Source organism: Mauremys mutica, chromosome 2, assembly GCF_020497125.1.
Source record: "Mauremys mutica isolate MM-2020 ecotype Southern chromosome 2, ASM2049712v1, whole genome shotgun sequence".
Classification (NCBI taxonomy): Eukaryota; Metazoa; Chordata; order Testudines; family Geoemydidae; genus Mauremys; species Mauremys mutica.
Window position 1 is genome coordinate 261,169,596 of NC_059073.1, and position 26,493 is coordinate 261,196,088.

The 26,493-nt window shown below is 42.8% G+C and overlaps 1 protein-coding gene across 6 annotated transcripts in view; it reads right to left on the reverse strand.

Annotated features, from left to right (window-relative positions):
- ARHGAP21 (Rho GTPase activating protein 21) overlaps window positions 1-26,493 on the reverse strand; it is a 209,975-nt gene that overhangs the window by 117,446 nt on the left and 66,036 nt on the right. For all 6 annotated transcript variants that reach the window (XM_045003537.1, XM_045003535.1, XM_045003536.1 and 3 more), the window contains exon 3: window positions 6,417-6,599. In XM_045003537.1, the coding sequence (XP_044859472.1) occupies window positions 6,417-6,599 (183 nt within the window). The remainder of the gene's footprint in view (window positions 1-6,416; window positions 6,600-26,493) is intronic.

The window sequence follows — 26,493 nt, forward strand, 5'->3', positions numbered from 1 at the left end:
AATTCGTTGAAGAACAAGAACAAAATGTTTTAGAGACTTTAAATATTTGGATTCTCATTTTCCAAGGATATAAAAGATATAAAACTATAAAACCATGAGAGGGACCAGTTTAATATATGATACAGTAAACAATACTGGTAGATTTCCAGTTCTTCACAAATTGATACCAATTTTACAATTGGCAATCTGTCCTCTGGCATGCACAGCTCAGTCATAAAACAGATGCAAAAGAGTAATATTAAATGGATTTTGTATGCAATCAAGGCAAAGATCTCAATCTTTAAAAAAAAATTTTTTACATGGAGCGCTTGATAATGCAAATGCTTCTGAATTTTAAGAGCATTTTTACATTCACCTCACATACATGCTGCAAAATTTTAGCATGTACTGTTTCAGTTGTATTACATCACTCATAACAATACAAAACATGCAGAAAGTACTACACTTGTAAAAGTAAGTTTCTGTTGCTACTTAGCACTAGTAACAATGACACAGATAATGTTCATTATACCCTCCTCTGCTTCATCACTCTGCCCTTTGGCACCTTTACAATGATGCCAGCCTTGCCTGCCCATTTGTCAGCTTCTTACATCTTCTCAAACTGCCCCTTAGCACATGGAAAACCCTTGATGAACTGATCCATAAGGTTATCATACACTTCAATATCCTTCCTCAAGACCAGCCATTGTCATGATGCAAATAAGAAATCAGCCAATAAATAAAGCCTAGTTGGACAGTTGATGCCCAATCTCTCCAACAATATATTATGGAGAGAGAAGTATATAAAATTGTGTGTGGGATTGATCCCTCTCCCACTTGTTATACAGGTCACCTGCCTTCTCAGATAAAAAGCTCTTTTGGAAAAAGACCATGACTTTATGTGTATTTGTACAGCATTAGTAAAATAGGACCCTGATCCTGACTGGGGCCTCTAGTATAAAATGACAATACTACTTTATAAATACTACTGATCCATTACTGTTCACATTCAAATATTGCAACATTATATTTCAATAAAATGAAATGAAAATAGAGACAGTGTAGTGAATTGTAGTTAATAAATGTGGCTGCTTATGACTGTCCTGATAACAGTACCCAAGATTGCTTCCCCACCACCACCACATTTTCAGCTGATTAGAAAGCTGTAACAGATCTTTGTGGGTGCAGACCTTTGCCAGAGTAACCCATGCATTCATCACTTTTTCACTAAATTATCACTCTGTGTTCTCCTTGGAGCTACACTTCTCGTTTATTGAAACCCAAACTAATTTAGTTGCCAGCCTATTTCATGTATTCCACAGTCTGCAAGGGTTCACATTTGGTTTGCATATTTTTCGCCATTTATTGGCTATGTGCTAGGACAAAAGAGCCTTTGTCACAGTTATTACTAAGCAGTGCTGTTTTTTTATACTGTAACTAAGAGACACTCTACTTGGTTGGCATTGACTATCAGCTTAATGCAGTGTTTCTCAACCTTGGAGCCATGATGCCCGGGGGGTGCCTCGGTCAGCTTATGCCCCTATCTTTTCAAGCCTTGGGGGAGGGCTCACGATTTTTTCTTCTTAAATCCAGAGATTGAGATTCAAAAAGTTTGAGAAACACTGCCTTAATCTAACCACAGCCCTTTGTGTTCTCTGGCAAGCCCAACCCATATCCTCTGCCTAGTTTCACCAATTCTGTTAAGACTTCACTTCAGTTTCTTTAGCGGTCAGATGTTTGAATTTGGTGCCCTGCAACTGCTGGATCACAGCAGATTGGGTCTAAACAAAATGAGCTTATCTGACTTGATTATAAACACGCAGCACACATTAGTAGGTGCACTACTTAGGAAGTGCTTATCTCCCCAAATCTATTACCAATAGAAAATGTCACAATATCACCCTGCCTTTCAGTTCTCCTTAATGCACAACTTGGTTTTCCCCAACAGTTTATGAAAGCAGCTACTACAGAGTTGGCCAATCTTATCAGGACCTGCTGACTTGTTGGAAGGTTCGGGGATATCAGGACATGTCTAACTGCTTTGAGTTCTAGCAAGTCAATGTGAAACCCCTCCTCTCCCAGGAAACAGCAACTCCTAGAAGGGAAGTGGGTGCTCACCAGTTCAGGTTGCCACTGGTGATAATGGAAAGTTTGAGGAGCACCTACAGAAGGGAATAATTTAGGGAACTGGATCAGTGTAGGTACCAGGTCAGTGAAGTCTTTATTGCCAAGGGAACCCTAGTTTGCTTTCAGCACTCCCCCAAGGGTCTAAAGAAGGAATAAGGAACTGACAGGATTTAACAGAAACACAGCAGGGAAACGGATCGTGACAAGACATGCAGCCCCTAGTACCTCTCTATTTGCAGGTCAGGTAGGATCAAAATGTCCACTTCCAGCTTTTCAGTCCTTTCTGTGGATATTCATGTTTCTGCCTCCTTCCTGTCTATGACTTCACTTAAAAGGATCAGCCTCTGGGGCTGGGATTGTGAGCTCCTGTGCAGGCTTAACACAAGTCCCAGGGTTTTGAACATGACCTGAGGCGATCTGGATACTGCTTGTTATTCCTATTTATTTGTATTACGATGGCATCTAGGAGCTGCACTCATGGACCAGAACCCCATTGTGACAGACATAGTACAAACAGAACAAAGAAATGGGGCCTGAATGGTCTTTTGGAGGGATTGGGCTTGAATGATGCAGTTACCCAGGTATGGGATCATAAAGAAGCCTGCCAGTGGGGGGTGCAGCTGAAATTACCACCTTGATCTCAGTGAAGATTTAGGCAGGGGATGTTGATAAGCTGGACTGCCAGAGGGATATTTTGGAAGTAAAAGTGACCCTTAAGAACCTTATAACTCTCTAGTGGAGTAGGGAGACAGATGTCTGAGAAGTTTTGGGTCTCCAGAAAAGACAAGATGTATGTGATTTTAAAGACTTATTCCTCTTCCTTCTGCCATTTCAACAAAACCAGAATGGAAGAGGAAACCATAATATTGGCTCCTACTCTGAGTCCTGAGCCATATCATTTAGGCTGTTGACTGCCAAAAGCCAGCACGAGAGATTTTTTCCAGAGCAATTTGTGGAGTTTGTCTGACTGAACTTCAGTCAACAACTGAATGGCCAACATGAATGAAGAGGATGAGCAGGCAGCCATAAGTAAGTAAGTACCCCCTAATCCCATAATTTCCTATTTAAAGCAAGAGTCATAATGGAATGGAGAAACCATTTTAATCATTTCAGAGACAGAAAAGGATTAAGGAAGATGAGTGCCTAATAGCCCCTTTGCAGGAACATAGGGATCCTAGCATCTCAACTCAGGCCTCAAACTCCACTGAAATAATATTTAGAGTCTGAGATGTGAGGTGCCAGAATGGCTATTCCACTGGGGACACTCTCCTTTGACTCTCCGAAAAGCTGTCAGAAGTGAAGGCAGAAGATGAAGACATACAACTAGAGTGGGACAGATCTACTTTAATCCACTTCCCCTTCCTCTGGGATGTCCCTGGAAGCATATGTTTAAGAACCCACAGAGAACCCAAAGAGCCTCTGGAGAAGACTTGGGGGGAGGGGGCGGGGAGGGCTGGATAAGTGAAGAGAAGTGACCGTCTGACATTTCTTGTTGAAGCCTACAAGAAATGGTCTCTGTCAGGAGGAAGCAACAAGGCTGCATAAACGTTGTTCAACACAGCCAAAACTTCCTCACTCGCTTCTACCTCTGCTTCAAACTGGAATCCATCCAGAGAAATCTCTTGGCTGACCCCCTGCTGATCATTCTGTGCTGCAGAACAGGGAAACATGTTATCACCTGATTCCTGCTAGCTAGCAATTTCTGCTGCTGGCTGGCTTCAACAAGTCTGTCAGTGGAAGCGCTCAGGCACAAAACACAACAGACTGCTAAAGTGAGTTGGAGCAAGAGTAGCAAAGCTCTCCTGCCCAGTTTCTTCTACTCCATAAGGAGTCTGGTAGCCACCCAAGGCACGCTGATACAAAAAAAAGCATCAGCTACCTTTGTGAAGGGAGGCAGGAAACAACTGGAGAACAGAGACAAACAGAGAACTGGGAGCCAAAACTTTTTTGTTCTTGACTGGCTCCTTGCCTGAAGACAGGATCAGGAGGAACACCCAATGGTTGCATGCACTATGTGAAACCATATCCTTGGAAGATTATAAAGTAATGCTAACTAGATCACCAAAATTGTCTCACTGTTTTCTATCAACATAAACCACACTCTTTTTTACCCATTGAATACAACTGAACACTTAGAATGCAGACAGTAATTCAGACTCAGACTTTAAGGTCAGAAGGGACCATTATGATCATCTAGTCTGACCTCCTGCACAACGCAGGCCACAGAATCTCACCCACCCACTCCTGTATCAAACCCCTAACCTATGTCTGAGTTACTGAAGTCCTCAAATCGTGTTTTGAAGACATCAAGGTGCAGAGACTCCTCCACCAAGTGAGCCGTGCCCCACGCTGCAGAGGAAGGCGAAAAACCTCCAGGGCCTCTTCCAACCTTCCCTGGAGGAAAATGCCTTCCTGACCCCAAGTATGGGGATCAGTTAAACCCTGAGCATGTGGGCAAAACTCACCAGCCAGCATCCAGGAAAGAGTTCTCTGTAGTACCTCAGATCCCACCCCATCTAACATCCCATCACAGACCATTGGGCATATTTACCCATTAATAATCAAAGATCAATTAATTGCCAAAATTAGGCTATCCCATTATACCATCCCCTTCATAAACTTATCAAGCTTAGTCTTGAAGCCAGATATGTCTTTTGCCCCCCACTACTCCGCTTGGAAGGCTGTTCCAGAACTTCACTCCTCTGATGGTTAGAAACTTTCGTCTAATTTCAAGTCTAAATTTCTTAACAGCCAGTTTATATCCATTTGTTCTTGTGTCCACATTGTTAATAAGCTTAAATAATTTTTCTCCCTCCTGATATTTATCCCTCTGATATATTTATAAAGAGCAATCCTATCTCCCTTCAGCCTTCTTTTGGTTAGGCTAAACAAGCCAAGCTCTTTCAGTCTCCTTTCATAAGACAGGTTTTCCATTCCTCAGATCATTCTAGTAGCCCTTCTCTGTACCTGTTCCAGTTTGAATTCATCCTTCTTAAACACAGGAGACCAGAACTGCACACAATATTCCAGATGAGGTCTCACCAGTGCCTTGTATAATGGTACTAACACCTCCTTATCTTTACTGGAAATACCTCGCCTGATGCATCCGAAGACCGCATTAGCTTTTTTAATGGCCATATCACACTGGCGGCTCAGTCATCCTGTGATCAACCAATACTCCAAGGTCCTTCTCCTCCTCTGTTACTTTCAACTGATGTGTCCTCAATTTATAACCAAAATTCTTATTAATCCCTAAATGCATGACTTTGCACTTTTCACCATTAAATTTCATCCTATTACTATTACTCCAGTTTACAAGGTCATTTGAGAGAGACCAACCTACTACGTAGAGATTTTCTTACTTCATAGTTGTTTTAAAGAAAGGAGGAAACTTATGAGCTTTGGTTTCTGTATACTGTAAAATTGACAGACTTTTTCCAGAATATGCAAATACATATCTTTTGTCTCTCCTGGCTAATTGGGAACTGAAAGCTGTAGCCCTTTTCAGTAGATAACATAAATACAAGAATCACGAAAACTGTCTTTGCAGCACACATTAACTTCAGATGTAAACAATGAAAGGTGGAGCAGATTTCCTACCTTGTATTGTTTACTTCTTTTTCCAGGTTGTTCTCTAAATGTGACACTGTGATATAGACACTTGAGTAAACTGTATTTTTTTTTTTTTAATCTGGACAGATGTGTCAATAGTTTTAGGTCAAAAATTTGCCAAGCTTAGCAGCAATACATTCAAGTTTTACAGTAACAAAGTATTACTGCACTTATTCCTAGTTACCAAATAAAATGTTATTAAAACAGAAGCTTTTTTAAAATAAAAGTATATTTAAATTATCCTTTTCATATAATTATTTTCAGTTTCTTTCAAGTCAATTAAAAAATAAAGTCTCAGGCCCACACTGATGGGCTGTAGAATTTTGCAGAGAAAAGAATTAAAAACAGGAGGAGGAGGACTGGTCTGTGATCTAAGCGAGAAGAGTAGTGCAACAATTTATCTAAGGAGTATACACTGCGAGAATAAAGCAGATCAAGAAGTTTGTACTGAAGACAGCAAATAAGCCTGACATTTATTAGTATGCATGAAGGTATTTCACCTCAGTGTAAGATTTACACTCATGGAAACAGGAAAGATTTCATTATCTTAAAAGGAGATGATTATTTTGACATGGATCATTTTTTCTAATTACTACACACTCGTAAGGAGTAAAAAAACCCATAACAAAGCATGATAATGCTGTTTCTGAAACATGGAGGTGTTTTGAAAAATATCCCTCATCATTCATTTCACTTACTTTAAAAGAAAAGTGAACAGCAGACTCAGGAGGGTAAACAATGAAGTGTCTTAAGGTAAAACCAAAGCCCTGAGACGTCCTCCTTAACACAACTGTTTTTGGACCAGGCCAAGAGAATGTTTCTTCTTCCTCCGATGGCGATACAACTTCACTCTGCTCATTTCCATCTTTATGTTTTGACACCTAAAATAGATTAGAAAAAAAGTACTATATTAAAAAAAATGGAATTTGCAATTTTGTTTTTTCTCTCAAGAGAATCCATCTTCAAGAAATAAAATGTACAAGACAAAATACACACACAGGATCATTATATCATCAAGCTGTAAGTTTGCCTAATACACTAAGACTTGTTCCACCAAAGATTAAATCTCAGGTTATATTCTGAATATAGTTATTTTTAAATTGTAAGTGAAGCTGTATGTATCTCAGAAAGTCAACGTACAAAACAAAAACAAAAAATACACCAAGCACTAAAGTTTAATACTGTGTACTGAACTAATCTAGTGAGATCCATACAGATTGCAATCTTGACTGACTCAATTTACTCATGTACAAACACTAAGCTTCTTCCTGGGTGTCTGCTAGGATTCCATTTCAGATATTTACATAGCACAAACACATACATACTGTACATAGACTATTCTGTCCTGGCCTGTAATTCACATAAGAATGGCCTAACTGGGTCAGACCAATGGTATCCTATCATCTGAGAGTGGCCAGTGCCAGATGCTTCAGAGGCAATGAACTGAATAGGGCAATTTATTGAGTGATCCATCCCATCATCCAGTCCCAGCTTCCAGCAATCATAGGCTTAGGGAAACCCAAAGCATGCAGTTGTCCCCCTGACCATCTTGGCTAATAGTCATTGAGGGACCTAACCTCCATGAATTTATCTAATTCTTTTTTTTAAAACCAACCTATATTTTTGGCCTTCACAATGTCCCATGGCAATGAGTTCCACAGGTTGGCTGTGCACTGTGTGAAGTGTTTATTTTTATTTGTTTAAAACTACTGCCTATTAATTTCATTGGGTGACCCCTGGTTATTTGGTTATGTAAAGGAGTAAATAATACTTCCCTATTCACTCTCTCCACATCATTTGTGATTTTATAGATCCCTAATACCTAAGTTGACTAGTCCAAGTCTTTTTAAATCTCTCATTGTATGTAAGTTGTTCCATACCCCAAATCATTTTTGGTGCCCTTCTCTGTACCTTTCCCAATTCTAATATATCTTTTTTGAGATGGAGTGACTAGAACTGCATGCCGTATTCAAGGTGTGATGTACCAAGGATTTATATAGCAGCAGCAGCAGCATATTTTCTGTCTTATTAACTATCCCTTTCCTAATAGTTCCTAACACTGTTAGCTTTGTGCACTTCCACTACACATCGGGCATATGTTTTCTGAGAACCATCTGCAATGACTCCAAGATCTCTTCTTTGAGTGGTAACAGCTAATTTAGACCCCCCTATTTTATATGTATATTTGGGATTCTGTTTTCCAACACGCATTATTGTGCATTTATCAATAATGAATTTCAACTGCCATTTTGTTCCTCGGTCACCCAATTTTGTGAGATCCCTTTGTCACTTTTCACAGTCAGCTTTGGGCTTAACTATATATTGTCTGCAAACTTTGCCACCTCACTGATGCCTTTTTTCAGATAATTTATGAACATGTTGAACAGCAGTGGCTCCAGTACAGATCCTTGGGGAACCCCGCTATTAACCCCTCTACATTGTGAAAGCTAACCATTTAATTCCTGCCTTTTCTCTCCCATCTTTTAATCAGTTACTGATTCATGAGAGGACCTACCCTCTTATCCCATGACTACGTGCTTTGCTTAAAAACCTTTGATGAGGGACCGTGTCAAAGGCTTTCTGAAAGTCCAAGTGCAATATATCCACTGGATCACCCTTGTCCACATGCTTGTTGATCACCTCAAAGATTTCTAACAGAATGAGGCGGCATTATTTCCATTTACAAAAGCCATGTTGACTCTTCCCCAACATATTGTGTGCATCTTTCTATCTGATAATTCTGTTCTTTACTATATAGTGTGCACAGAACTGGTATTCTGAGAGCAGCAGCTGCTGAACCAGATCAATTTTTATTTTTTAACCTCTTTACTTCCCTCCAACAATCACCTTCCATCTGACAAAACTGACAAATGTAGTAAAGGCCCTTCCATAACTGGTCCACGAGTTAAGTGTTCTGTCCTTGAAAAGGAACTATACAAGGTTAGACAAAAAACAAATCCAACTTCTACTTTACACAACATTTAGAGCAATGTTACAATGGAAATAAGAAAGGCATTTCATTTGTTAGGCTTCTTGATACAGAGGTTTAATCCTTTGCTATTCGAGAAAATACTGACTCAACTTCTTTGTTTTTGAGTTCATTCCTAGAGTGACTCACCCCCCAGATGTTTCAGTATGCCAACGTCACCCAAAATTATACAAGTAGCAAAGTCAAAATTCCATCTTGTTACACCCTATTCCTCCAAGCATAAACAAAAGCACGTATTTAAAAATAACCCAAATATTTATGTAGATTTCATAAAACTAGCACAAATTATAAAGTTTAAATAAATTATCTCTTATCCCTTCATCCAGCTGCATATTCAGGCATTGTGATTTTCCAAGCCAATGCCACTTCATGCTTATTTACCTCAAAGCTAAAGTCAAAATAGGTTTAAAAAAAAAAAGTAGTGTGTGAAAACCTATGAGGCCCTCCAAATCGGATCCAGTGTTCTGTATCTACTTTGGGTATTTGACCTGGTAATCACACAGATGTTTTTTCAATTAGCATGAACAGCCCCACAGCTTTAGTTGGGGGGGGGAAATGGTTACCTACCTTTTGTAACTATTGTTCTTCAAGATCTGTTGCTCATGTCCATTCCATTCTAGGTGTCCGCATGTGCGGTAGGAGATTTTTGCCTTAGGGGTATCCGTAGAATTAGCAGTGGTGCCCCCTCAAGTGCTGCACTCATGCGCCGGTATATCAGGCACTGCCGACCCTACACCCTCTCAGTTCTTTCTTGCCTGCAACACTGACAGAGGGGCAGGAGGGCGAGTAATGGAATGGACATGAGCAACACATCTCAAAGAACAAGTTACAAACGGTAGGTAACTGTTTTTTCTTCTTCGAGTGCTTGCTCATGTCAATTCCATTCTAGGTGACTCACAAGCAGTTTTCATGGAGGTGGGCTCGGCGTTCACGGTCATGCAGCTTGTAATACTGCTCTACCAAAGCCAGCATTGTCTCGGGCCTGCTGGGTAAGTGCGTAATTTAATAAAATTTAATAATAATAATGCAATGTAAATGTGTGGACAGAATCAGGTGGCTGCTCTACGGATCTCTTGGATCGGCATTCGAGCCAAGAAGGTTGCTGATGATGCTTGCACTCTAGTCAAGTGCACTTTGACTATCACCTGCTCATAACAGTATTGGATGCAGGCTGAGAGCCAGGATGAGATCCTCTGAGCAGACACTGGGCTACCTTTCATCCTGTCAGCCTCTGCAACAAGCAGTTGCACTGACTTACAGAAAGGCCATGTCCTGTCAATACAGAAGGCCAGCGCCCTCTGGATGTCCAGGGCATGCAATCTGCGTGCCTCTTCAGAATTATGAGGCTTTGGAAAGAAGACCGGTAAGAAAATATCTTGGCCAGTATGAAACTAGGAGACGACCTTGGGCAGGAACACTGGGTGCGGCCACAACCAGACCTTGTCCTTGTAGAATCACCCTATATGATGTTCTAACATAAGTGCCCTGATCTCAGACATACTGTGAGTGGATGTAAATCGCCACCAGGAACATAACCTTCCAGGAGAGAAGGAGCCTCGATAGCACAAGATTTAAATCCCAAGGAGGGGCAGGATCCTGGACATGAGGGTAAAGATGATCCAGACCTTTCAAGAACTAGGCCACCATGTTGTGATCGAAAACTGACCTGCCTTACAACAGAAGGTGGAAAGCCAAAATAGCAGCCAGGTGGACCCTGACTGATGACAGGGACAAGCCCTGAAGTTTGAGGTGCAGAAGATAGTCCAGGATCACTTGCAATGAGGCCTGCTCAGCCCTGACACACCAATCCAAGGCCCAGCACATGAATCTTTTCCACTTTGCCTGGTAGGTCACTCTGGTGGAGGGGTTTCTGCTACCCAACAAGACCTGTTTCTTCTGCATTTAGCCGCGTAGCAGCCACGCTGTCAAGTTCAATGCTTCCAGGCTCGGGTACAGGAGCCTGACATGGTTATGGGACACCAGGTCCTGCCAGAGAGGGAGTCGCAGTGGCAGAACTACCAAAAGGTCCAGCAGTGTGCCAAACCAGTGCCGGTGAGGCCACTCGGGGGCTATCAGGATAACCCTCGCCCTGTCCTGTTTGATCTTCTCAAGGATTCTGTGGATCAATGGCACGGACAGAAAGGCGTACATCAGGGCTCCTGACCACGGAAGCAGGAAAGCATCTGACAAGGAACTCCTGTCCATCCCCCAGAGCAAACAGAACACATGGCATTTCCTGTTCTGGCAGGGCATGAACAAGCCCACCTGGGGAGTTACCCACTTTCAGAAGATCATACTGGCCCTCTCCGGATGGAGCGACCACTTGTGGCGAGACGAGAAGGTCCTGCTGAGGCAATATGCCAACACATTCTCGGTCCCGGGTAGGCGCGCGGCTATCACATGAATGGCATGCCACACACAGAAGTCCCAAAGGCGGAGAGCTTCTTGGCAAAGGGCTGACAAACTGGCTCCGCCATTTCTGTTAATATAATACATCACTGTGTTATTGTCCATGAGGTCCTGCACCACCTTGCCCCTCAGGTGGGGAAAGAAAGCCTGGCCTGCCAGATGAACCACTCTGAGCTCCTTGACGATGTGGAGAGCCAGATCGTCCCGCAACCATCAGCCCCAGGTGCTTACATCGCCCAGGTCCAGTGCCTCTTCCACCACTTCCCAGCCCAGGCCCGAAGTGTCGTAGACCAGTGTCACCGACAGGGAGGGGATCACAAAGGGGAATCCCGCCAACAACGATCCGGTGTCCAACCACCAATCCAGGGATGACAAGATGTGATCTGGCACCCTGACCACCCACTCTACATCGTGTTTGTTGGGGTTGTAAACCAATGCCAGTCACGCTTGCAGAGGCCAGAAGTGGAGCCTGATATGACTGACCACGTATGGCCCAGCAACTGCAGGCAGGTTAAAGTCATAGCTAGCAAGTGGTTCTTTACAAGGGAGATCAGGTTTGATATAGTCTGAAAAAACACACCTCTGGGAGGAAGGCTCTGGCTAGCGTGGAGTCGAGAACCGCCCCTATGAACTCTATGAGTTCAACTGGTCTTACGATGGATTTTTCTCTCGTTTAGCAACAGACCTAGGTCATGGCAAGTGGAACGTACCAGATTGAGGCTCCTCCTCACTTGGTCCCAAGACCTGTCCTTGATGAGCCAGTTGTCGAGATGTGGGAAGACCTGGGCCCCTTGACGTCAGAGGTAAGCGACCACTGGTACCATACATTTTGTGAAAACCCTTGGAGCCAATGAGTGGCCAAAGGGGAGTGCCATAAATTGGAAATGGCATTCGCCCGCTATAAAATGGAGGAAATGTCTCTGACCTTGGAATATGGAGACATGGAAATAGGCATCCTTCAAGTTGAGGGTGGCGTATCAGTCTCCCAGATCCAGGGAGGGGATGACGGAAGCCAGGGAGACCATGCAAAACTTCAACATTTTGAGAGACTTCTTGAGACATCACAGGTCCAGGATGGGTCTGAGGCCCCCTTTTGCGATTAGGAAGTAGTGGGAATAGAACCCCTTTCCCTTCATGTACCGAGGGACCTCCTCCACCGCTCCCAGGTGCAGGAGGTTCTCGACCTCTTGAAAAAGAAGTTGTTCATGAGAAGGATCTGGTCATGAGAGGGACAGGAAGAAGGAGGAGTGGGAGGGGCGGCCGAAAACTGCATGGTGTAACTTTGAGACACTATGTCCAGCACCCAACAGTCTGAGGTGACTTGGGACTAGGTCCAATGGAAAGGATGAAGACGGGTGAGGAAAGACCAGGGTGGACCTGAGGTGGTGACTGGGAAAGTGTCGCTCTCGGCCACACCCTCAAAAAGAGCGCTTCTGGCCCCCAGGATGTTTTGCCGGGGTGGATTGCGGGGCTAAGTGGGAGGAGGAAGGGCAACGCCAACTGAAACTAGTGTCTGTTCCTCCTCCTTGCAGATCCCGGACAAGACTGCCAAGGCCTAGCCAGCAGGGGTAGCTGGAACTGCTTTCTCATAGGCTGTATGCAGGCCCAGCAAATGAAGGGTGTCCTTGGTGTCCTTTAAGCCCATGCACCCTCGCATCCATCTGGTCAGAAAAGCGACCGCTCCCATTGAATGGGAGGTTCTAGATCGAGGTCTGCATTTCTTGGGAAAGATCTGTGGTCTGAAGCCAGGAACTGCACCTCATTACCACCGCTAATGCAACCACCCTGGCTGCCAAGTCCATCGCATTCCATGTCATCTGGAGGGATCACCTGGCAGCCGCAGAGCCCTCCAGCAGGATGCCAAATTCCTGGGCCAAACTCTGAACTTATGGAGGAAGTCCCATCAGTTGTGGTTTGCCACCTGGAACTGCAAACTGGCTGACGAATAATTTTTTCTTCCAAACAGATCCAACCGTTTGGCCTCTATTTGGGGGGTTTGAGCTGGTATGCCACTGTTTGTCTCTTTCATTAGTCGCAGAGACCACTAGCGAGCCCAGGGGAGGGTGGGTGTAGAGGTATTCAAATCCCTTGGCTAGGACAAAGTATTTGTATCCCTTGGCCTTTTTTGAGGAGGGAGGAATGGAGGAAGGAGTTTGCCAGAGACCCTTGGCAATCTTAAGGACACTGTCATGCACCAGTAGTGCAACACAGGTTAGGGTAGAAGCCAACAAGACATTAAACAAGGTGTCTGCTTGCTCAGCCATTTCCTCCACCTCCAGGCCTAAGTTCTCAGCCACCCGCTGCAGCAGGGCTTGGTCTTTTTTTAAATCATCCGACAGGCTGACACTTGAGGGTCCTGCAACCGCCTCGTCTGGGGATGAAGATGATGATTACACAGCTTGGGGAGGCTCTGGGGCATCTTTCCCCACAGGGGAGGGAGGCTCAGGGGTGGACGCAATTCCCTCTAACTCTACCATTGAGTGTGCCTCATGCACTGAGCCCGGTTCCATCAGAGCCGCCAGCTGTCGCTACGAGGCGGCAGTCAATGAGCAATGTGAAGGGGGCATTGCCATAACCAATGTTCCCTATACGTGCCAATGAGAACACTGTGCTGGCCACTAGTCGTGCTACCAAGTCAGTGCCATAGATGTCAACATGGCCTCGGGTGTCCATTTGCACCAGTAAAGTCTAGGCGAAGGATTGAACTGGGCTTCCGTGCTGGAGGAATCCCCTTCTGGTGACCACAGTGGGGTTGTGAACGGCTGGATTTGTTTGCTGACCATCACGGTCGGAGATTGGTGCCCCGAGCGTGATCGATGCTGGGGGGGAGGGGGACCAGGGACACGACAGGGAGCACTGCCACAAGGCAGGCGAACGGGACCTGCTCTGAGATGACAACCAGCCAGAAGGTGAGCAGTGTTGGTAATGCGGAGACCTGCATCTTGCTCTGAGCGATCCGCAGCAGAGATAGAGAGTGCTGCTTCATCTCAGGGGATCGGCGGCACTCCACTGCCCCCAAGGGGTTTTAGGCGCTGGCTTGCCCTCGTGGGGAGCCTTTGCTGGTTCCTGAGGCACATGCTGGATTGGTGGTGAGGACAGAGGCCTGTGCTCTCTTGGCATAGGAAGCCTGTGAAGGTGTCAGTGTCATCAGGCTTTTTGGTCCCATGCCACTCCCAGGAGTTAGTGGTGGACCTTTCACAGGGCTAAAGATGCGACTGGGAGGTATGAGCGCAGAGCTATGAAGTGGCTGGGCGGCCCAAAGGGGGTCCCTTGCCAATGACCCATGGCCTGTTTTGCCCAGTGCCAGGGATCCATGCTTTTGGGTCTTCTTTTTGGGCACTGGCGATGGGAAATGGTGCTAGGCGGAGCCCAAGTCCAGGGGCACACTGCGGCCAAGATACTTGGTGAGTCCTAGCAGGGCTGCACAGAGGGTGGATGCAGGGCGGACTCCATGAGGAAAACCCATAGTCGAATATCCCGCTTCTTTTGCGTGCAGGGCTGGAAGTTTTTAGAAATTCAGCACTTGTCCCTAATGTGCAACTCTCCTAAGCACTTGAGGCAGCTGCTATGGGGGTCACGTATAGGCACAGACCTATTGCAGTACGTGCAGAACTTAAACACAGGAGACCAGGGCATGTCCCGCCTGAGACGAAGTCCCCACTGTAAGCCTAGCTGCTAACTACTAACTACACTTAACACTAAATACAGTAACTCCTCACTTGAAGTCATCCTGGTTAACTTTGTTTCATTGCTGATCAATTCGAGAACATGCTCGTTTAAAGTTGTGCAATGCTCCCTTAACTTTGTTTGGCACCCACCTGCTTTGCCCACTGCTTGCAGGAAGAGCAGCCCATTGGTGCGAGCTGGTGGGGGCTTAGAACCAGGATGGACCAAACCCCCTCTCCCCACAATCAGCTCCCCTAAGTTCCTGTGTGGCAGCCACACACAAGGCTATCAATTGCCAGCAGTTCAGCTGTCCCTCCCCTCACTGCCATGTGCTGCTCCTGCCCTCTGCCTTGGCGCTGCTCCCGGGAGCCTCCTGCTTGTTGTGGGGAAGACGGGGGCACTAATGTCAGGGTGCCCCCCTCCCTCCTGCTCCCCGCTTACCCCATCTCTACGGGATGTGGGGGAGAGAATGACAGGGTTCAGGATAGAGGGAGCATGCTGGCAGCAGCTGCTGTCTCAACTTGCTGATCTACTTAAAAAGGTAATTACTTGAGAGGGGTCAGCATACTTAAAGGGGCAATGTGCATCTCTCACACACACACACACACACACACACACGGTGTGTGTCTGTCTGCCATGCTGCCTCCATTTGTGCTGCCTTGTAGAGCGTGAGGCTACATTAACAACGTGTTAACCCTTGAGGGCTCAGCCAAGTGCTAGTTCATCATTTAGCAGCAAGGCATTCCTGGGAAATATCCCACCCTCTTACTTCACCACCTCAACCAAGTTTCATAATCATCATTGCTGTGTACAGTATTATATTGTTTGTTAAAGAGAGAGAGAGAGAGAGAGAAAATAAAAAATAAATAAATAAAATAAGTCTTGTCCGGTGAAAAAATTTCCCTGGAATCTACCCCCCCACCCCGATATTTACATTAATTCTTATGGGGAAATTGGATTCGCTTAACATCGTTTAGCTTAAAGTCGCATTTTTCAGGAACATAACTACAACGTTAAGCGAGAAGTTACTGTACTATACACAAACTATTTACAAGGCTCTAAGTCAGTAGACAAAAAACCACTAGCCCTTGCAATGCAAGGAAAAGCGCTCTGACTAACCACCATGGGTGATAAGAAGGAACTGAGAAGATGTAGGGTCGGTGATGCTGATATATCAGCGCATGAGCGTGGCACTTGAGGGGGTGCCACTGCCAACCCTACAAATAGCCTTAAGGCAAAATCTCCAACGACCGCACATGTGGGCGTGCACACACCTGGAATGGAATCTACATGAGCAAGCACTCGAAGAAAAATATTAAAGCTTTACCTTTTAGATTAAAAGTGGGCTAGGTCTCCAATATAATACTTTTCTCTACAATTTTTTTAATCTATAAAGGATTAGAAAGATTAGAATTAATTTGAATCTGAGAGAAGAAAGGCAACTATCCAGGGAAAGAAGGTTTCTGCATGGGCTATTTCCCCAAGAGTCATGAATGATAGCAGTACTCACATCACTCTTCATCTGTGGCTAAATCGATTGGGGGGAATGAAACAAAAAATCTTGCATAATGTGGGCGTAATCCAATGCCCACAGAAGTCAGGTGGAACTGGATTGATGTCAAAGGGAGAATCCCATAAAAGCCCCAAGCACATGTTGAAGTTATTTGTATAGTATTTATTATTCTGACAGCAGCAGTACCTACAGGCATCATGGAAAACATAGGTTTTAAGGAGAATTTAAGAGAGACTCAGGTGGTCATTTATGAATTTTAGTGAGATGCTCTCTACCCAAGCACAAAGGGAGTCATGGCAGATGCTTGTTGGAAAAAAAGTGAACAAGTGGATGATATAGGTCAATGTCACCAGCAGAGTGAAAGAGGGTGGTAAATGTCATGATAAGAAGTTATCCTGGCAACTTGAAGCCTAAATGATGGACATTGAAAGTGAGGATAGGAAACCTGTGCTTGGTGTGGTGGAAATGGGCAATCCAGGAGAGGGGGATTAGGTGATCAGACAGGCCAAGAAACTTAAATACTTAGGTTTAGTTAAGTTATTCAACCTTTTAACATAGCTATCAAGTTAGCTATTTAAGACTTCACATCACTACCTTACTATGCAGTTTCTGTATATATGTGATTTTTCCCCTCAGTTCAATAAATTGGATCTTATAAACAATGTTGATAGATGCTTTAAATTGTAACCCTCAGACTGCCTTGTATGTAAGAGTGTATCCTCTCAAAAAGTCTCTTACATGCTCATGAGAAAACAGAGAACCAATCCATGAAGGACAGAGCTGGTCTGATCCCATTAACTGGGCAAACAGGACAGTACTTGAACCACTGGCCTCAGAACATAGAGGAAAAAAAACTCTTCATTACTAAATTTTTCAAGCTGAAGTGCAGGGATTCAGTTATTTAATTCCCATGTAGTAGTGTAGAGATAACTGTCAATTTTGTACAGAATAGGTGGTACATTTGAAAAATTTTGGGCAAGACAAGTGATAGAAATAAGATAAAAAAATCACATTAGATGTGAATGTTACACATTCAAATGTAAGATAAATATTTAGATGTGTCATGTATACGCCAATGTTTTTTAAAAGTTTAAAGTAATACCGTTTATTACAAGTGTTACACACACCATTAATTTAAGTAGATAGCAATGGCCTAGTTAATCAAATAGAAATTTCAGAATGAATTACTCATCGTCATTGAAGTTAAATTCTCCTGAAACTGAAACCTGATCGATAAAAAACCTACAAGTAGCATTGTAACATAGCAATTTGACTGACCTGAGATTAGAATGTCCCTGGAGTTAAGAGACAAGGTGGGTGAGGTAGTATCTTTTATTGGCTCAATTTCTGTTGGTGAGAGAGACAAGCTTTTGATCAACACTGAGTTAAAAGTTAAAACTGTAAGGGAATTAACTTAAATTTATGTCAAAATTTAGCACTGATGAGATTGCCTATAATGGCATATGGCCCATTGGCAACTGCCAGTAACAAAAATCCCCAACTGCTGGAGACGAGACATTAAATGGGGAGGATTCTCAGTTACTACAGAGATTCTCTCCCAGGTATCTGCCTGGTAGGTCTTGCCCACATGCTCAGGGTCTGACTGCCATATTTGGGGTCAGGAAGGAATTTTCCCCCAGGTCAGATTGGCAAAGACCCTGGGGGGTTTTCACCTTCCTCTGCAGCATGAGGCATGGATCACTTGCAGGTTTAAACTAGTGTAAATGGTGAATTCTGTGTAACTTAAGAAGTCTTTAAACCATGATCTGAGGACTTCAGCAACTCAGCCAGAGTTTAGGGGTCCATTTCAGGAGTGGGTGAGGTACTATGGCCTGAAATGTGCAGGAGGTCAGACTAGATGATCATGGTGGTCCCTTCTGACTTTAAAGTCTATGAAAGATGTTAGACTGACATTTATTCACAGAGCATGTACAAAGTTAATTCTCCATCTTCAATCTTTAGCTCTTTGAGACTGCCAACAATGGGTCTGAAAGTATTACTTACAATGAATCATGTCACACATTTTATATAGATATATAAAATAATCACTCATGTCACAACATAATTTCTTTAATGTCACCCCATGAATAGCCATCAGATGGCAGCAATTTTCAGCCACTGCTGTGACCAGAGAAGAATCAATTAGTTACAAGTTAAAGACGCCCATGAACCATCCAGACCAACACCCTGGGTGTTCCCCAAAATTACACCCTATCCACCAAAACCTCCCTCTTTAGGAAAAGCTTTTTGGAAGGAAAAGAAGAAGCTTTCCGATATAAAATGAAGCTGTATGATGTACAAGAAAAAAAATGTGCACAGGAAAGAGATGTTGCTTTCTATAGACAAGAATGACTTACTGAGGGCAGAGCTCCTACACACTTTTACTTGTGAACTGAATATGATAGTCAAGTAGAAGAATACACATCATTTCCTAAAGGTGACTTCTCTCTAAAGAGGCTTCACTTGCATTTCATCAGCATGAAAAATGTAGTTACATAATGAATAATTTAAATTCACTAAACGTAAGTTCTGACAAACTAGACTATTTTGTAACATACATCTTAATAAAGCTGTGTGTCTCTCAGTTTCATTTTAAACAGAATATAAATCCCTGAATCTCTATGGATTATCAGATCACAGTCAGAAACTGAACCATCAAAATCAGACAGGAGCTGAACAACCCAAGTTTAAGTACCCTTTCCCTAAAAAGAGTTCAAGAGACATTTCTAGAAGTCCCGAGGGAAAGGAGGTTTTTTTCCAAATCTGAAAACACCATTTCCTATTCTGTGTAGTTACCATAATACACCCGAGATGCTGAAGTTTACAGCAAATGCTTTGCCTTGAATATTGAATTTAATAAAACAGTTTTCTGACCGGTGAAGATATCCACAGACTGCAGGATAGACCCTTGAACTTAATTTAACAATATATTAGCATCCTGAAAGCCTTCCAATAAGCTGCCCAACTAAACTAAATAAGATTAGTAGACATTCTTGATGTTTTTAAATAAAATATTTCACATAAGACAAAATATACAAATTTTCAGACCATCTTCATACAACAAAGTGGACCAAATAAAGTGCACAAAAGCAAGTCAATATTTTACAAATCATTAGCAGGTTATCTTTAAGCTTCTGTGTGCTTCACACAGGTAGCCCTATGCAATAAAAACTAGTCCAGCCTGGAGGTGACAAAGGCATGGATAACTGCAACAAAAAATCCTAAATCCAGAGAAATCATCTAGTTGGCTTCCTTCCCATACTCACAATACGCACACACACCCCCTCTCTCTCTTTATATAGAACACTAACACTGTCTGGTCAGCTGACCACCACTAAACAAACAGATATATCAATAGTTGCCTTAAAAATATCCAACATACTTTACATTCAAGGAAGAACATTAACCAATGAATCCTCAGAACAACCCTGCAAGTCAAGTATACAACTGCTGGTCGGAAAGTTTAAATACCATAGATACATCTTCAGTCATTTGTGGTAAATTTTGTGACTCCCACTGAGGTTTGAGGGAGTCACTTGGGTTGTGGGTCTACGGAGTCAAGTCAACAAATTGTGGCATAATGTGTGACGGGCAGGTCACAACCCTGACTGCATTTTGGTTTATGTAACAAACAGTAAAATGTTACAGGGGACTACCCTACTTACACTGTAAATTAATTCTCTGAATGAAGGTACACGCAAATACCAGAAAATCTAAAGTTATATTCCCTATTCTTTACGTGCATGTCTGGTCGATTACATACATACACGGGAAGATTTTTAAAAGGCACAAACAGGAGTTAGGTGCCCAACTTCCATTTACTTTCTATGGGAGTTGAGCTCCAAGTGCCTTTTGTGCCTTTCAAAATCTCCCCCAAAAGTAAGTTGAAACTTTTGGTTTTTTTTAAATAATGGAGATACACCTCTCTCATAGAGCTGGAAGGGACCTTGAAAAGTCATCAATTCCAGCCTCCTGCCTTCACTAGCAGAACCAAGTACTGATTTTGCCCCAGATCCCTAGGTGGCCCCCTCAAGGACTGAACTCACAACCCTGGGTTTAGCAGGCCAATGTTCAAACCACTGAGCTATCCCTCCCCCCATTTAATAGAGTTTATTACTGAGAGCAATAGCCTTAATTATGTCTTCAATGCAGTCCATCTGGGTTAGCCTAGCTTGGGTGGAAGAAGCAAAGCTATTCTTGAGTTACTGTCTCTTCACTGGTGCTTCACTCACTACAGGACAGGTCCAACAAAGAAAGTAACAGAATGCCACTAGCCATCACCTACAGCCCCCACATAAAGCCTCTCCAGCACATCAAGGATCTACAACCTATTCTGGAAGACGATCCCTTGGTCTCTCAAACCTTGGGAGGTAAATCAGTCCTCGCTTACAGACAGCCCCCCAACGTGAGGCAAATACTCACCAGCAACCACACACCACACAACAGAAACACCAACCCAGGAACCATCCCTTGCAACAAACCCCATTGCCAACTCTGTCCACATATCTACTCAAGTGACACCATCACAGGACCTAACCACACCAACCACACCATAAGGGGCTCATTCACTTGTGCATCCACTAATGTGATATATACCATCATTTGCCAGCAATGCAACCTCTGCCATGTCTGGTTTGGCCAATGTACATTCTCTACGCAAAAGAATAAATGGACACAAAGCAGACGTCAAGAATTAAAACATTCAAAAACCAGTGGGAGAGCATTTTAACCGCCCTGGACACTCAATTTCAAACTTAAAAGTGGCCATTCTTCAACAAAAAACTTCAAGAACAGACTTCAAGGAGAAACAGCAGAGCTGAAATTCATTTGCCAACTTGACACCATCAAATTAGGCCTGAATAAAAACTGGGAATGGCTAAGTCACTACAAGAAGTAATCTCCCATCAACTGTTAAGTACAGGCCATCCACCCTGATGGAACTGGCCTCATTAGCACTACAAAAAAATTGTTTTTTTACTCTGTTGACATTCACACCTTCTTGTTAACTGTTGGAAATGGGACACATCCCCCTGATTGAATCGTTGACCTCCCACTTGGTAAGGCAACTCCCATCTTTTCTTGTGCTGTATATTTATGCCTGCCTACTGTAATTTTCACTCCATACATGTGAAGAAGTGGGTCATAGCCCACGAAAGTTTATGCTCTAATAAATTTGTTAGTCTTTAAGTATCAGAGGGGTAGCCGTGTTAGTCTGGTTCTGTAGAAGCAGCAAAGAATCCTGTGGCACCTTATAGACTAACAGATGTTTTTGCAGCATGAGCTTTCGTGGGTGAATACCCACTTCTTCGGATGCAAGATGTATTCACCCACGAAAGCTCATGCTGCAAAACGTCTGTTAGTCTATAAGGTGCCTTAGTCTTTAAGGTGCCACAAGACTCCTTATTGGTTTTCACCCAAGTGTGTTGCTAGGATTTTTAAAGGCACGTCACATGGTTCTTAGCCCTGCAGAAAGTTGAGCCACTCTGATTCTTTCCCGGTAAATTGTGGGAGAACGTGTCTCTCCTTCTGGGCACACAGGGGAAAGAGCACTGATGGACTAAATATTTAAATTGTTTTGCTTATGCCCCCAATGCAAAGTGGGTGGGTTACCAGCACAAGTGAAAGCAGCACTCAGGCTTTAGCTAATCCCCAAACAGCTAGCTAGATTGGGTTGAAATCGCCACCAAAACTCAAATGAGATGTTTTGGGTGTGGACAGAAGCCTAATTAGGGGCAACATCCAAATAATCTTGGTTAACTCTGCAATAAAGACATCCCTGACATAGTAGTTTACCGAGAGCATTTTCCTAAATATCTCCCTTCTAAGCACTTTGTTACTGATCATTTGTATTAAGGTAAAGATTATATATAGGCTTGGAAAGATTAGCTTTTTAATCAGCAAATGTCAAGTTCACTACACTCCAGTGAAACCAGTGAAAAAAATATTTCCATCGATAATAATCAAAATATATAGATGGCAAAGAAAAACAATGCTTGAGAACTTAGTTTGATTTAAGGATATTTACGCTGTATATTTTAATGTGTGATGTTGACAATTTAACTGTTATAAAGCTTAACTTTTTGAATCTCAACGTCTGTCATTAAATAGTTACTGTCTCACCCCTGTTATCTGATCTTTTCATAAATTCCCACAACTGTGAAAATTTTAAAAAAAGATTGTTAGAATTCTAAAAAAAAGCTTACAAACATCAATATCTATCCAAATTATAAAAAAAATAAAAATCAAATCCTGGTGAGCTTAATTATAAATGTTTAAAGAGCACTCTGGAGTCGGGTGCGTTTACAGAGAAGGCAGTATTTTTAATCAGCTGTAGGAGCATGCTCCCTAGTCTGTCTCCAGTCAGGCTTCTGGAAACATCTAGCTCACACTGAGCATGCTCAAAAGCATAAAACCTGCAGACTAACATCACCTTATTTACATTGTTGTTCCTTCATAGGCAGCTCAATCTCTAACCTCATTAGCAGGATATTTTAAATGACAGAAGAATTGGAAAGATTTGCCCTCTTCCTTGGTCTGGACCCAAAATCAGACGTGTAACTAAGACCAGAGGTGGCAACTAGCTACTTCTACCTGGGCTATACTGCTTGGCTCTAATATATCCAGAGTATAGAAACTCATTCCCTGTTGCACTGTAACAAGCAGCCACCCAGAAATGTTGAGGTTGGAATAGCAAAATAGTCAAAGACAGCCTCCCACTATTACAAAGGTTTGGTCATTAACTTGCCAACTCATTAACTGCAGTGTACAAAAAAATTAACAAGTCACGAAAAGGAACAATGCAATAAGATCCAAACCATGAACACTCCCTCTGTTTCCAGTTTCTTCCATGAAATTTCAGAAGGAGAACACTACGGTAGTGCTTAGGTAAAAAAGGCACTTGCATGCTAGTAAGTTTTCCACTGTGAATGGGGATATTTAATTAGTATATTATTCCTGCCTTCACCATCTTCACTAAACTCTTAGTCCATGTCTACACTAGCACTTATGTCAGCAAAACTTGTCGCTCAGGGGTGTGAAAAAGAGCACTGAAACTTACAGCGCTGAAGCTTGCAGTGCGGGGGGAGGGTGTTTTTTCACACCCCTGAGCGAGAAAGTTGCAGCACTGTAATGTGGTAGTCTAGACAAGCCCTTAGAGTGACTTCTGACAACCTGCAGGATTTTGTTCAATGACTGCAGAGGTGTTAACAGGCCACTTCACCTTTCATGGTCCCTTAGCACAGGCAGTTCGCACATATTCTAACAACATGGAGTCCGGCGGCACCTTAAAGACTAACAGATTTATTTGGGCATCTGAAGAAGTGAGGTTTTTTACCCACAGAAGCTTATGCCCAAATAAATCTGTTAGTCTTTTTTGTGGATACAGACTAACACGACTACCCCGATACTTGATACCTATGCTAAATAATCTGTTCCATCTTGTATTTAGCTTGCAGGTTCAGAGTACCTTTCCCAGATCTGAAGAAGAGCTCTGTGTTGCTCGAAAGCTTGTCTCTCACAACAGAAGTCTGTCCAATAGAAGATACTACCTCACCCATCTCATCTGTAGGGGGGTAATTTCAGGAAACATCAGGAGTTTTGTTTCACCTCTAAACTGAATGTTTCTTAATATCAGAAAAGGATATTGACCTATCACTTTCCATTTGAGGATCTCCTTCTCCACAGGAGATAATAAAAACAACTTTTTTTCTTTATTTTTTAAATAGCAGATTAGGCCTGGTTGACACACGGAAGTTTAAACTGATTCTAGTTAAATTGATTCAACTACTGTTTAAACTAACTTTATTTAAATCAGTGCAACTTTGATCAGGGCCTATACTTTACATAACAGAAGATTTCAGGGAACACTGCTTAAACAAAAAAAAACCACACACACGGAAGCATGGGAGAACAGGATATCCCAACACATGAGAACGTAAGAATGGTCATACTGAATCAGGCCAATGATCCATCTAGCCCAGTATACTGCCATCAGACAGTGGCCAGCGCCAGATGCTTCAGAGGGAATGAACAGAACAGGGCCATTTATCAAGTGATCCATCCCCTGTAGTCCAGTCCCAGCTTCTGGCAGTTAGAAATTTAGAGACACCCAGAGCATTGAGTTGCACCCCTGAACACCTTGGCAATTGCCATTGATGGACCTATCCTCCACAACAAAATATCTTTTGCAGTTCTGTTTATGTCTTGCCATTAATGTGTCCCTTTACAGAACAATGCCAGATCACAGTACTAAAAATATTAAAATTCCATCTAATTCTGGTCAGAAAAAATTCAAAACAAAAAGAAATTAAGGGCTTCCGTGTTTTATTATAGCTTAATTAACAGAGGCCTCCATTCTTTAACAGCTACATCCTCTTCAAATTGGAAAGAAAGGAAACATCTGCAGGACTGGCGGCATATCAACAGCAACATTTGTCAGATGTGAGCTTAAGTTGGTTACATTCCTTCTTCAGTAATAAAGGCTGTACTTGTTACCAACAGGTAACATCACTGCATGATGGGGATTCTCAGTGACAAAAGAGAGGTTTCCAGCAACAAGACTTGGAAGGGAAGAAGGAAAAGGGATCAAACCCTCAGAGGAGGAGTTAAAAAAGCTTTCCCAGTGGCTCAACAGAAATAATAAAGAATGATTTGCCTAGAGGGGCTGCCAGTCACTGCCTTGCCAGCTCTCTTCCAGTGCCAGAGGGACAGCTAGAGGATCCACACTCTCCCACACAGCTCTTCCATGCCCCACTCCACTTCCTATAAGTGCTGAAAAAGACTTATTAATGCTCCTAGATGAAATGGCTGCCAAGAAGGTATGAAGGAGATAGACAGGCTCTCTGCTTCCCTACTTGAAATGACCAGGTCTTTGAGAGATGGAACGTAATGGATAGCCTGGCCCTATCTCTCACTATACTCTAATCAGAGCCCATTACAGTACACACTTTGTTACACACCTGAGACAAGTTTGCACAAGCACTAATCAGAAGTAATGTACAGCATAACACCTGGCCTTCAGAGAGTAACTCCACTTCATTAACCACAGGCAAAACCACCTTCAGACTAAATAGCAAGTGATGCCAGCAGTACAAGCACGGTTTCTGTGCCTGCCAATCTCATCATAGTTTGAGGCTATGCCTTGCCACATTGATTTACACTGAGCCAGCAGTACAGCCCAGATGTCTCCCAACTGGCTGCACTGCCAGAAGTAGACCGTACCTCACTGCAACTCCTTACCCAAAAGAGGAAAACAAGGCAGCATCTTTGACCTAGTAATAATAGGAAATTGACACACCACACAGACAAAGGTTTGTATACACAAATAAATTGTACTTGTAAAATTAAACATGCAAAGTTGCAACAATTTAGTTAAACCAGCATATAGACCAGGCTTTAGTGACTTGTATGAGGTCACAAAGTCTGTGATGGAGCAGGGAAGAGAACCTGTGTCTCAAGTCCAAGCTAACACCCTAACCATGAGGCCATCTTTGATTGCTATTCTTTGAGCCACTATTTCAGCTTTTTAGATTCCACCTTCAAAAGATTTGCCTGGCTCCTAAAGAGACAGCTTTCAGAATAATAAACTACATAACAGATTTTATAGAAAAGTTTTCCATTTCAAACCTAAACATTCCACAAAAAGCCAAATGTTGAAAACAGTCTTATTCCCTTAGTTTTATAATGTCTGAGACAACAAGAAAGCTAACACCTAGACCCACAACTGCCCCCACACAAATCCATCGACAGGGAATTCAACCATCAACTGTTTCCTTTAATGAATAATTTTGTACCTCTTTTAAAAAATTCTAAATCAAATGCAATACAAAAAATCACTGCACAACTAGTGAAAGATGAAAATGCCTTATGCATAGATTTCCTGGGGAAGAGAAGGGAGGTAGAATGCAAACATATGAATACTGTATGAAAATATCCAATGCAAAATGTAAAAATTGCCAAATAGCCATCAACCTGCAGTCACTCCCAAAAGGAATTTAGTCACCCTGGTTATTTTGTTATCCTTTAGATTAACTGAGAAATGATTAATTTGGTAAAGCTTTTTTAATGTTAACAGACTCTCCTAAAGAAGAGTATCCCTGCAGTGCAGCAATCTCTGCAGCATTTCTACATTCTGAAGCCAGTATGCAATGTGATAGTTAGGCTGCTGCACTGTTTTCATTCTCTTTCCCCAAAATTACTT